Source organism: Epinephelus fuscoguttatus, linkage group LG2 (genome assembly GCF_011397635.1).
Source record: "Epinephelus fuscoguttatus linkage group LG2, E.fuscoguttatus.final_Chr_v1".
Classification (NCBI taxonomy): Eukaryota; Metazoa; Chordata; class Actinopteri; order Perciformes; family Serranidae; genus Epinephelus; species Epinephelus fuscoguttatus.
Window position 1 is genome coordinate 25741957 of NC_064753.1, and position 13381 is coordinate 25755337.

General features: G+C 41.9%; 1 protein-coding gene across 1 annotated transcript; it reads right to left on the minus strand.

The window, feature by feature from the left end:
* Positions 1-2614: 2614 nt before the first annotated feature.
* Positions 2615-13111, minus strand: ctsba (cathepsin Ba). Its single transcript, XM_049599882.1, has 11 exons — positions 12954-13111; positions 9138-9265; positions 8976-9061; positions 8645-8759; positions 7131-7246; positions 6457-6542; positions 5758-5904; positions 5302-5418; positions 4961-5089; positions 3644-3725; positions 2615-3303 (listed from the first exon to the last, which is right to left on the minus strand). Exons 2-10 carry the CDS (start codon positions 9258-9260, stop codon positions 3652-3654), a joined length of 993 nt encoding a protein of 330 aa, XP_049455839.1. The 5' UTR covers positions 9261-9265; positions 12954-13111; the 3' UTR covers positions 2615-3303; positions 3644-3651.
* Positions 13112-13381: the final 270 nt, after the last annotated feature.

Below are 13381 nucleotides of genomic sequence, written 5' to 3' on the forward strand. Positions count from 1 at the left end.
GTTCTGGCAAACCATCCGGCGCCTCAGGGGGGGGAGGCGGCAACTTGCTCACACTGTTTACAGTGGGGGCAGGGAGCTACTGACGTCAACTGGGCACATTGTCGGGCGGTGGAAGGAATACTTTGAGGGGCTCCTCAATCCCACCAACACGTATTCCAGTGAGGAAGCAGAGATGGGAGTCTCGGGGGCGGGTCATCCAATTTCTGGGGCAGAAGTTGCTGAGGTAGTGAAACAACTCCGAGGCGGCGGAGCCCCGGGGGTGGATGAGATTCGTCCTGGATATCTCAAGACTCTGGATGTTGTAGGGCTGTCCTGGTTGACACGCCTCTGCAACATTGCGTGACATCGGGGCAGTGCCTCTGGAGTGGCAGACCGGTGGTGGTCCCCATCTTCAAGAAAGGGGACCAGAGGGTGTGTTCCAACTACAGGGGGATCACACTCCTCAGCCTACCCGGTAAGGTCTACTCCAGGGTGCTGGAGAAGAGGGTCCGGTCGATAGTTGAACCTCAGATTGAGGAGGAGCAATGTGGTTTTCGTCCCGGACGCAGAACCGTGGACCAGCCCTTTACCCTCGCCAGGGTGCTGGAGGGGGCATGGGAGTTTGCCCAACCAGTCCACATGTGTTTTGTGGATTTGGAGAAGGCTTACGACCGTGTCCCCAGGGGCATCCCGTGGGGGGTGCTCCGGGAGTATGGGGTTGGTGGCCCCTTGCTAAGGGCCATCCAGTCCCTGTACCGAAGGAGCATGAGTCTGGTTCGTGTGGCCGGCAGTAAGTCAGACCTGTTCCCGGTGAGGGTTGGACTCCGCCAGGGCTGCCCTTTGTCACCGGTTCTGTTCATAACTTTTATGGACAGAATTTCTAGGCGCAGCCGAGTGGTGGAGGGTGTCAGGTTTAGTGACGGGAGGATCTCGTCCCTGCTTTTTGCGGATGACGTGGTCCTCCTAGCTCCATTGAACAGTGACCTCCAGCTCTCGCTGGGGCGGTTCGCAGCCGAGTGTGAAGCAGCTGGGATGAGAATCAGCACCTCCAAGTCTGAGGCCATGGTCCTCAACCGGAAAAGGGTGGATTGCCCACTCCAGGTCAGGGGGGAGGTCCTTCCTCAGGTGGAGGAGTTTAAGTATCTCGGGGTCTTGTTCACAAGTGAGGGTAGGATGGAGTGGGAGATTGACAGGTGGATTGGGGCGGCGTCAGCAGTAATGCAGGCGCTTAACCGGTCCGTTGTGGTGAAGAGGGAGCTTAGCCAGAAAGCGAAGCTTTCAATTTACCAGTCAATCTACGTTCCAACCCTCACCTATGGTCATGAGCTCTGGGTAGTGACCGAAAGAATGAGATCGCGAGTACAAGCGGCCGAAATGAGTTTCCTCCGCAGGGTGGCTGGGCTCAACCTTAGGGATAGGGTGAGGAGCTCAGACATCCGGGAGGGACTCGGGAGTAGAGCCGCTGCTCCTCCACATCAAGAGGAGCCAGTTGAGGTGGTTCGGGCATCTGGCAAGGATGCCTTCCGGACGCCTCCCTTGGGAGGTGTTTCGGGCATGTCCAACCGGGAGGAGACCTCGGGGCCGCCCCAAAACACGCTGGAGGGACTACATCACCCGGCTGGCCTGGGAACGCCTCGGGGTTCCCGCGGAAGAGCTGACGGATGTGGCTGGGGAGAGGACTGTCTGGGCTTCTTTGCTGAGGCTGCTGCCCCCGCGACCCGAACCCGGATAAGCGGAGGACGACGAATACGAGTACAAGTGCGAGTACAAAATCTTAACTTGTAAAGTAGCTAGAAACTAAAGTTATCAAATACTTTTAGTGGTTTAAAAAGTACAATAATTACCTCTGAAATGTGGTGAGGCAGAGGAGGTGACATGAGATTGAGATACTCACACTTGTATTTTAGTTCAGTAATTTTTGAGTAAATGTACTTAGTTATGTTCCATCACAGGTCAGCAGAAGGCGCACAGTAACTGATAGAAGCTGCAATCAGTGGACCAAGTATAGTAGTATTTCTTTATCCTTGAAATGTATTAATCCAATTTCTCTCAAACATAGTAATCTGAATTTTCTTATCACATTCATGCATGTTTTTAAATTGTCCTCACATTTCTGGACTGGAAATTAGATGTTTTTTGTCTTATCTTAGTACCTTAGGATTCTTATGAGTAAGAGTGCTCTCTCTCTAAGAGAAGAGAAAAATAAGAAATTATTAGTGACTCCCATAAATCATTGGGCACTAACAAAATAAGAGCAAATTGTGGATACTAACAAAAGTAACAGAAAATGGGTTTGTATATAGTGTCTTGCATAAGACCCAAGGTTTCTAGTTGGTCTTGCACACATAAAACAGGTAGGAAAGCTAACTGCTTGTTGGAGTTTGTAAGTTGGAGTGAGTTGGAGTTACTTTTTATTACTCCTTTTGGATTTAAAAATTAGATGCAGAAAAATCCTGTAACAAATTTTATCAACTTTCATCACAATAGTTGTGGCTCACATCTACGTTTTCATGTACTTATCACACTGACCCACATTTTCTTGGGGAGTCAGTCCCATCAGGTTTACATACCAGTCAGATAAAATGCAAATTTATTTAAAATGCCAGCACGCCCATTCAAGAGTAACAACACCATGTTGGGAACCAAATACTGTTTTATTTATTCAGAACATAAAAGCTGCAGTCAGTATTTTGATTAATACAGGCAGACAGTCATAACAAATTTAAAAAAAACATTCATTTCTAATCTGACACTCGAAATTGAAAAACACTAACAGACATCAATCACAATGAGTACATCCTGACATCATAGAGTGGCACTGAGAAATAATGAAAACATCAAATATGAAAGCTGTGACCATTAAAAATTAGACACATTCAGACAAACTGTCCTGTGCTGCACTGGGCAGAGTCTTTCAATGTCTTTCAATAATGGGCTGTATTACTAAAAAAAAGGCCTATACTTTCCACTGGTGCAGAAAAAGGAGGTGAGGACAGGGGACCAAATGAAATTCAGCAGTGACAGTTTGTTTCAAATCACCTCAGATAAAATGAAATGCACATGCGTGTCTTCAGAACATTTTTTTCCTCCTGTGCAACCTTTTGATTGACCCCGCTTTAAGAGGTGAAGGAACGAGACCTTGCAACAGATCATTCGCGTTTGAGTTTTTTCTGTCTGCTGTCAAAAGAAAACACACACCATGTGTGCAACATGATCAGTGGGCTGGAACAAAAAATGACTAAAAGCTGTTAAATGAGTTCTTGAGCAGGCAAGTTGAGTGTGTCGCCCTCTAGTGATTATGTAATCGTCACCGCAGCTCAAAACCTGCAAGAGAATCAGAGAATCACAGACTTCATGTTAAAGTTCATGTTAAATCCAACTTTTGTTGAAGATTCACCAAAAAAAAAAAAAAAAAAAAAAAAAAAAAGACAACCGCTTCTTAGACTTAAAATGGAAGCTACTATGGTGGTACTTAGCCGACAGTTAATTCAAAGCCATGTGGATTGTCCACAAATACAAGTATATGCACTCTAGTTTGGTTTATGACATTACATTTGGGAGGTTACAACAGAATAGCAGTGTTATACTTTACAGGGACACAGTAAACAGATTTGTTTGATGTCAATAATTTATATTGCCATTACAAGTTGTTTTGTTGTCTTACCTTTGAGCTTATTTGGGAATCCCCGCCACAATCTCAGACTCAATACCACAGTGATCTGATCCACGCAGGATCTTAAAGAAACCTGAAGACCAGAGACAAACCAGAGGGCAGTTTAACAAACTGAAAGAGAATAGCTTTGACCAAACACCAGTCATTGTCTGTTTGGAAGTATAAAATACCATCATATCTTAAAAATGCAGTTGGTAACATTTATGAAAATAACTTTGTGCCATACTGTCACTACATTCTGAGAGAAGACCATGAAACAGTGTGTGAAAATAATCATGCCCCTCCTGTTCTTCCTACTGACTCTAAAATGGTATTCGCTAGAGTCAGACCACAGTACCAGTCGCAGTCAAGACCCTAATGCAGCTGCGGAGTCATGTCAATCACTCCTTGAACTGTGGTCAAGTTGTCACACAGGCAGTGCTGATTAAATATGAATCAAGATTTTGTTACTGCGTTGTCCATTTCTCTCCTAAAATGTTTTCGGAAACATATTCTAGTATACATTTAACTGTTACCAACTGGTTTCAACATTGTGGCCAGGTCACAAACTCTCATATTACAGCTAAACAGTACACTGAAATATGTTTCTGAAAACATTTGAGGTGGGAAATACACAATGCAGTAACACAATCTTGATTCACATTTGATCAGCACTGCCTAGTTTGACAGTCTGACAGCAGGTCATGAACTGTGACAGCTGCTTTTGAAAGTCCTCGGCTTTGATTGGTTGTATCGATCATGTGCAATAAGGCCATTAGAAATGTTACAAGGCAATAGAGTAGGCAGAGGAGTATAATTTTCTTTCACATATTATCAGTCTCATTTAGTGCTGTGTAAATACAGAGATAGTTATAACTTATAAATGTTACCAACTGTAGCTTTAAGTGTGAGAACATATGGCATGTGCATTTGGGTTTCAAATTCATAGCAGCTGTCAAGTATATACAGTACAAGGAGTTTTACATAGCAAAGCATGATGGACTAGTTGATTTACTGGTATTTAACTTGTTGCCGACAAGTAGTTATATAATCTCATTCAACTCCACAATACCACTATGAAAAAATAGTCTCAGCTAAAATGTGCATGGGAATCCAGGCTTTGAATAGGTATGAAAAGTTTGTGACATAATCGGGATGTTGACTGAACGTGTTCATTCGAGGCTTCAGTGTGTTATATTAGACTGTTTTACACTGAAGGGTTTCTAATATTCCATTTCCTTAATAAATGTAAATAGGAGAGCTAACATTTATTGTTGTTTGAATGTTAGTTATAAAGATCATAAGTGGTAAATGTGTGCCTCTGCTCACCGTTATCACCCCAGTCAGTGTTCCAGGAGTTGGCACAGAGCCAGTAGGGAACACCACCCTCCTCGCCCCAGCCCAGGACCTTGATGGCATGGCCACCAACAGCAGACCCAGTCATGTGCTGATACACACCTGGAGACAAGAAAAATAAAACAAGGCAATAGAGGGGAGGGTCAAGCAAGAGTTTGAGTTCAAGAGACTGTCAGAAACAACATTTTACAGAACCACTGAGCAAAATGTGCAGTCAGAGTTCATCCTGTGCTCAACAGGTTGTGAGTGTACAAGTGCTCAGTATTCCACATGTTTATGCTACATTTGTCTGTTGATGGTGCTCAAGTGCTTACCAGTCTTGTACAGCAAGAAGTCTTCATAGACGATGAAGGCTCCCTCTACTGGACCGTTCTTGTATATCTCACTCTGGATCTGCTCCTCGTCTGACAGCACACTGTAGGACGTTTTACCTGCAACGCACTTTGAGTTAGGACCCTGTGCTGTGTGTGTGAGACATAAACACTGTTCTTATGGCACATAGAAGAGTTATAATGGAGCATGACTTGATAAATAGATGAAACAATTAGACTTTATCAAAGATCTAACAAATACTATGTATGATTCTAGATTTAATAAAACCTAAGACTATAACTGGTAGAGTGACAGGAATTCTAAATAAACTAAAATATATTCTCTTCACCATTTTGCTGTGTTTGGGAGGTTCCCGGGCACAGCTGCAGGTGAGGTCTGGACTTACACTAACTCCTACAGAGCTCATTTATGGAAGTAGTTTTTTCCTGCTGTCTTACCATAGTGCTTGTCTGCTTTGTAGCTAGGTGTGTATCCAGGTTCACACTGCAGGACGCATTGGGGTGTGTCTCCACCCTCTCCAGTGCAGGGGGGTCTAGTGCCATTCACATGATGTTCACAGGGAGGGATGGTGTAGGGCCGACAACCTGGAGACACAAAGAGTAAAAACAGGTCAGGGGTCTCATTAGAATATGCCACAAAATGAGGCCTTTAAGAGTCATACACCACTTCCCACATAAAAGATGTGACGTATATAAAAAAACAACCTTAATACGAGAATGTGCACACCCGTATGGGATCTCTGACCCATGTGTACGAACATTTTGGAGACAGGGGAAATGGCGACACAGAGGGTGAGGTGGTGTACGCCAGATTGTAGAAATAAAGGCTTGCGTTCACATATTTAATTTAACTTAATATCACGCTACTTGTAGAGCCACTTTATCCTCAATATGATTCCTAATCATAATGCAGGCCAAGATCACCATTACAAAACTTTTTGTGTTCACCTATCAAACTTTGATCTCCAAATAACATCCCAGGGTATGGATACCACTGACTGTCGTGATTGGGTACACAGCTTTTGTCTGCACGTGCCCTTTTAGTATGGTTCTGATGCACTGTTTTAAAAACGAGGTCTCAGAACTGTAGATACCACACGTGCGAATCACTGTGAGAGTGCCACACACAAAACTCACCAATGTGAGAGTCATAGAGACCACCAGAGACCAGTCCCACATTGGTCCAGAAGTCCCAGGCAGCTGAAGGGTAGCCACCGTTACATCTAAAAAGACAGACAGAAAACAAGGAAAGTTAATTTGTTTTCCACTTTTACAGACAACCACTACACACTCCCTGCCTTCAACTCCACAAGGTCGCACTGTACAACATCAGGGAGGCACTGATCCAACTTTTTCCTTTCCCAGTAGCAACTCTGAATCCCACTTCTTAGTGCTGTATCAACTGATCAAGAACTCATTCATTAGCACTTTCAAATTAGTTTACCTCTCTGCGTGGATCTCACTCATCTTTATGTAAGGTTACATTGAGACGACTGTACTTCCTGTGGATCAGTCATGTCACAGCTGATACCTGATCTGCTTAATAATTTCAGTTTTGGCGCAGATGCTAATTCTCCGTATTGGTTCGGTACATTCCTGTAAATTATCAGTCTATGTTCTTATCAGATCATTCACTGGAGAGCTTCTTTTGGAGCCAATTCATTTTCTCCTCACATTAAATACTCAGTTATTCAAACTTGAAACCATGCAGTTTACTACTGAGCTCTGCTTGATAGTCCACTGAAATCATCTACTCAGGAAAATTTGTTCACAACACAGTAGCAACATTTTCACACATTCCTGCCTCTCACCCCATGCCACAGCTGTCGCAGCAGGTCAGCAGATCCTCAGAGGAGATCTCCACACTGACTTTGCCATTGCTGTGGATACACAAACGGTCAGAGATGGCCTCTGCAGCACCAAATGCCTGTGGGCAGAAGAACCAAAACATGCCTCAGACACATAAATACAATTCAGTGTGAGTTTTTCCTCATCTGAACTGAGGGTTAAAAGGACAGAGGGTGTTGTTTACTGTATAGACTGCAAAGCCCTTTGAAACACGTTTGTAATTTAGGGCGGTGCACAGTGTAAATAAAATTAACTAAACTATCAGTTGTGAGTGTGAATACCTATATTTAGCATGGGTCCGTGTGTGTGCAGGGCTCCAAATCGAAAACCTTTTTCTGTGTACTGTCTATGTGCTGGGCCATGCTGCATTTAAACTTACATGCATCAATTTTTTTTTACCTGCACCAAAACAATTTTTTGTGTATTTATTTGCCAACACCTTTGTCACAACAAAAAAAACAAAAACAAAAACAAAAAACACCCGCTGCAACATTTTCTTTTTAATGACAAGTCGGAAATGAGGAACTGGTCAGATTGTTACAATGTCATTTGAGCTGACTTTCCTTTTAATTTTCTCAATAACTGTACAGTAACATTACTTCAAATTTTACATGGCCATAATCAGGGTCATGAAAGAGACTGAACCTGAACCTCAACAAGAACAAGACTACATTAAAAATGTAAGTAAACCTCTGAACAGCAACGCATTGAATTTATGGGCGTTTAAAATTGTGGCCATTTTTAATGTGTTACACTATCACTGAATTTTATGTTGTACGGTAATAATACTTTAAGGTTATATAGTCACAGTCTGGAACATTTTGAGCAGAAATCTAATGCACTCGGCAAAGCTATTATGGAAATGTTTTTATCATACTAGGATTTCATTGCAGACATCACATATTCAACAATACTTATAATTGTATATGACATATAATACTAATTGCTGCAATGTTTCTTCATCTTTCCCAGTTATGGTAAGGATAAAGTTACGGTATCCTTACTGGTCCTGTAACAGCACAAATTGATGCGCATCAAAAAAAAAAAAAAAAAAAAAAAAAAAAATCAGGTTTTACACTGTGCTGCTGTTGCATTGCTGCTCTGTCTTGTCTGTCTGCATCCAATTTTTGAGCCACAACGTTATAAATTTGTTTTTCACTATGTGAGAAAATGAGGTGAGTGTTTGAAAAGTATAAATTGTGAGAGTCTCACGGTCATTGCTTGAGAGCCCTGCACAACATATTTTCTGTAAGTGATGTGCACCGGTGGATGTAGAGCTGAGAATTACATGCACAGCTCAAATTTAGCATGCAAATGCACATGATATTTTGAGTCCCGGAATGTGTGACACATTACTAACCACAATCAAATTCACAATCATTAACAAAAGTCCCTAGATAATTTGTTTCTTAAAATATTAATGCTCAGCCCCAGTGAAATGTGGTCACATCTTTTGAGCAGTGAGTTTTTCTCTCACCCAGCAGGATCCACAGGAGCCCTGGTCTCTGATCTCCTTCAGAGTGGGACAGTTGGGCCACTGCTCTCTTGAGTCAAAGTTTTTAGGCAGCTTCATGTCTCCAGAATACTGAACCCTAGAGTAGTAAACAGAGTCAAGTATTACTACCTAGACTTGACAAGGCTTGATCCAGGACACTGAAACCACTGCAAGTTTTTCTACATATAAATGTATACGGTCCATGTATAATAGGGGGATGTGCAACACTGCATATACTCACTCTCACTGTTCTATACGCATGATGGAAAACTAATCTGAAGTGCATTTCTGGTGTGTCATGAGTGAGACTCACAAGACTGGCAGTTTGGGTCCCTTCAGCATCGTGCCGCAGAGTTTCTGGACGTAACTGTAGTCGACATTTTTGAAGTTGTGACCAGCCTGCAGGGGAGGAGAGAAATTTAGTCGCATAGAACCACACACAAAAGTCCACTGTAAGACAAAAGCAACAACTCACCCTCCAGGTAGTGTTGAGCTTATTGATGTAGTTCACCATGTCACCGGACAGTGGTTTGAGGTGGGGTCTGGCCAGGCTCACTGACAAGCTGGCAGCCAATAACAGGAGGGCTGCACGCCACATTTTAACTGAAAAATACAAAATGAAGAGGAGAAATTTATTTGTTATTCACATTAGAAAATGAAACATGAGCCATGGTAATTTCATTGCATAAATTCTGATTCAACCACTAAACCTAAGCACGATTACGCAACCCTAAATTAAACACCGACTATTTCAACTCCAGGCAAAATGTGTATTTTGATTTCCCTCAACTTTAAGTGCTGAAGACTGACTGGATAACAATGTCTCACAACGAAAGCTACGTCTTCCACATTCATAAATCAATACAAACCTGAGGCAATGCAAAGATGTGCTTAAAAACACTTGCCTATACTTCTTAAACTGGAGTCCTGAAACTAGGTGTTGATAAGAAAATGTTCATAGCTGACTAGACATCACTCTGGTTGCAACTACAAGTGGAGCATGCATACACAAAGTGGAGAAAACCTCTTTATCTTCAGTCATGCCCAGTGGTCTTTCCAGTGGTTTAACATGCTGTATCAACAGGCACATACCTACAACAAAGGGTACTATGATTTCAGCCAGTACCTTAGATTTAATCTAGAATATGACTTCGGACTTTCGATCCAAGATGGACTGGGTTTCAGTTCCCATTTAAAAAGCTGCATCATTTTAAAAAATGATGCAGAATATGCAGTTTTAGGTAAAAGCAAGCCTCAAATGCTCCCACGCTCTCAGATGGTACATGAGAACACCATATCAGAGATGAAATGTACTGGTGAGAGTTGATATCAGCTACAGACAGGGACCCATTAGAGACCATAATGTAGCCTATTAAATAGAGGCATGGATTGTGCTCAGGATAAGCAGGACGCTCTAAGTCCAGTAAAATCAATACCAGTGCAGACACTGTGCTTCTTCATAAATTTGTAGGATGAACCAGCATGCAGCTTCAAACTCTCATAGAGGACGACAGGTTACCTAATCTTAAAACCTGAACAGCAGGAGTGGAGAACAAAAGCCTTTTGACAAAAAGACACAGAAAATGTTGACTTTTTCTTTATAAACATTCAAAAGATTCTGTTGCTATTTTTATGCATTTCAATAAAGACTACTGTTGCCAAACACAATTTTACACAGGCCTGCGTAGGAGCTCATTAGACTTGTGTACAGTGGCTCATTGCCAAACAAATCTGCTCTGGAGAACAAGAGCCCGTCTTGTTAGTCACCTGTAACATCAGCACACCTGTTAAGGCATGTCCCGTTTCTGTGACTGAGAAAGCAGAAGAGGACCCAATGAAAACTGTCAGAGGGAGGGAGGGAAAATATGAATTCCACTGAAATCGGTTGATATCACATGACTGAGGCCAGCGTAATGTCATGAGCAAAAAGTACACAAGGGGAAGTAAGAGAAGAAATTTCCCCTTCATACAATGACATCTGTTTTATGAAATCACACTAAACATACTCCACTCACTTTTAATAAAAAAAAAAATCTAAACCAGCGCTCAACTTTTTAATAACACAATTTAAAGAACTGTTCTGTCATATTCTGTATATTGTAAGAAAAGTGAACAGTGATGTCCTTGGCTGGTCATTACTGTATTCTCAGCTACTAGGTTGTGGTTGTAAAAAGAGTTGAATGGGTTGTTCAGCTGTTGGGGGTGAATGGGTTAGCTTTTATTCTACTGCATGTGCTGTAAACAACTTTATATGATTTCTGATTCATATTCAGATGTGTTTTCTCTGGATCACAAATTGTGGTATGAGGTACAAACACAGAACAAGACATCAATACAAAAGTGAACAACCAGAATAGATCATTAGCACAAACTTGAGTCACTTAAAGAGGGGCAGAAGTTTACTCAAAAAAGCACCCAGTTTACATATTGTCCTTAGTTTATGTCTGCAATAATAATATAAGTTTAAACATGGACAGGTGGTTTATAAGGTGTTTTGGCAGGTATTTCTTTCTATTCTAGACCATGCTCTATAACTGTGAACCAGCTACATGTTGTACAAGCTGTAAACTGTGTGTAACATATAAAAACTAAATATAAAAACGATTCAGCTTATTCAGTTTGTGGTTTAACCAATCCCACAAACACAAGCACACGCAGCCTTGTAGATGACACAATGTTGTGATATGAAAGTGGTTTGGGGAAGTGAAACTTCAGCCTGCTGACCTGCCCGAAAGGAATCAGTCTCATGTCAATTACATTCAATACGGTTACCACAGAGCAAGACTCACGGAGGTTACATTATCTTGCTGAGTCATAGCGTGGGAGGGCTGTCAGGCCTTTCTTCAGCAGAACTCTTGCATCTTCAAAATGTCAAAACAGCCCTGCATTTAGCTCAGTGCCTAGCTGGTGCTAACCAACGTTTTTTTGAAGGCTAAGTGGTTGGTAATATGTTCCCCTGTGTGGGAGATTTAAGATCAAGATGGAAACAGACAAGTCAGCTTTAAAGCAACTTCACTATCACCTCCTCCTTATTTAAGTGGAGCAAATGATGTTCACCTTAGTCCTATAACAGTGGGTTGAGTTCAACTGGAGGAGACCTTCAAATACTGTTGTTGAGCTACTTTGTCTCCTCTTGGGATACTTAATGTTTTCACATCTACACTAAACAGGACAACGCCTATCAGTATGCATATGTCATCTTCACCTGGTGAGAAAGATGCAGAACTCAAGCCTTGTTTGCCAAACAACAAGAATCCAGTTTTTAATAAAGTGCTTAACTGCAGGTGGGGCAAACAACATTCTGTAATGTTCTTTCTCAAGCTATGTCTGTGTATCCAGCACAAAGACCTGGAGGAAACTGCTAACATACTGAACAAGTATTGAATTTCTTGAACATGAAAAGTACCACACACATACCTTTTATATCTTGCCTGCAAACATGTATCACCAAGGACACACACTATCTGATAAATCTACAATCCCTGACTGTAAATCAAGTCATTTCCTCATTCCTGTCGCATTGCCGAAGAACTGCTGACAGGAAGGAAGTCCATGCTTGATTTACTCTATAACTGCAAATGTACAGACTTCACTTTTTCATATTTTTTTGCCTTTCTTTTGAGTGTGGACTGGAAATGGTGCTGTAGTGACTCTACAGTCATTTTACACATGAAGACCAATCTGTTCCGGTTCATTTAGCTCTGCTGTGACTCTCTGATTGTGTCACAGACATGTTTATAACTCTATAAAAGCTCCTTTCCTTTGTCTGGTTAAAGCAAAGGACAGAATGGCTGCCTCCCACCCTCATAAAAAGATAGTTTCACTTTCCATTTCTCTGTTGTATCATTGTTTAGTATTATGTTTCATATTCACTTTAACTTCAGGTTTTAGGTTATTTTCTTACTTTAACTGAGGTGCTGCCTACACCTGGTTTCACATATAGTTTCCGTGTTCTTATCAAATCAGCTCCAACTGCTTTCCAACGTTTATCTTATCACCTCTGACCATGAAGCCTGAAATGGGTCACAGTCAGTAACAACAACCACCGTTTGAGCTATAAAAACAAACATGACTTAAACTGCTTTTTGTATTATTAGTCGGTACAAAAACATTAACTGAGCACACAGTTTGACGTGTTTCCTTTAGTTTGTGTGTAACGTTGAGTTAAGTGTGCCAGATTTAGCTAGGCTAGCTGTTAACTGCTAACTCACCGTGTAAACACTCTCTAACTAACGTCTGATAACCGGAAACTGATAAACTGAGGACAAAGCGACAAAAATGAATCATTTACCTGAGGCTTGTTTGTCAGCTGTTGGTGTGAACTTTAAATCTTCAGCTCCAGTTTCCCCCTCCTGTCTCTACACGGGACTAATCAACAGTGTGATTGAGAAACGGTCCTCCGCTCATATTTACGTGTGAGAGCACGTGAGCTGGTCACATGAATGCAGCTCATGTGATCTGTAACGAAACCAAACCGTCACCGCAAACTCTTCCTTTTTTCGTCCAGTCTGTGGGTGTGGTGGTTAATACAATCATAAATGTGGTCTTTAAAGCCAGACAGCCGTCTGAATCTGGATTTAACCAGTAAAAACACACCAACAATGACAGAGTGTGGTGTAGTGGATCTCCACCTCTTCAGTCTGAACACTAGGTGATGCTAAACTCACCCTCTCTATCACCACTTTGTCCTCAATGTACAGAACAAAATGTTTGGGGTAT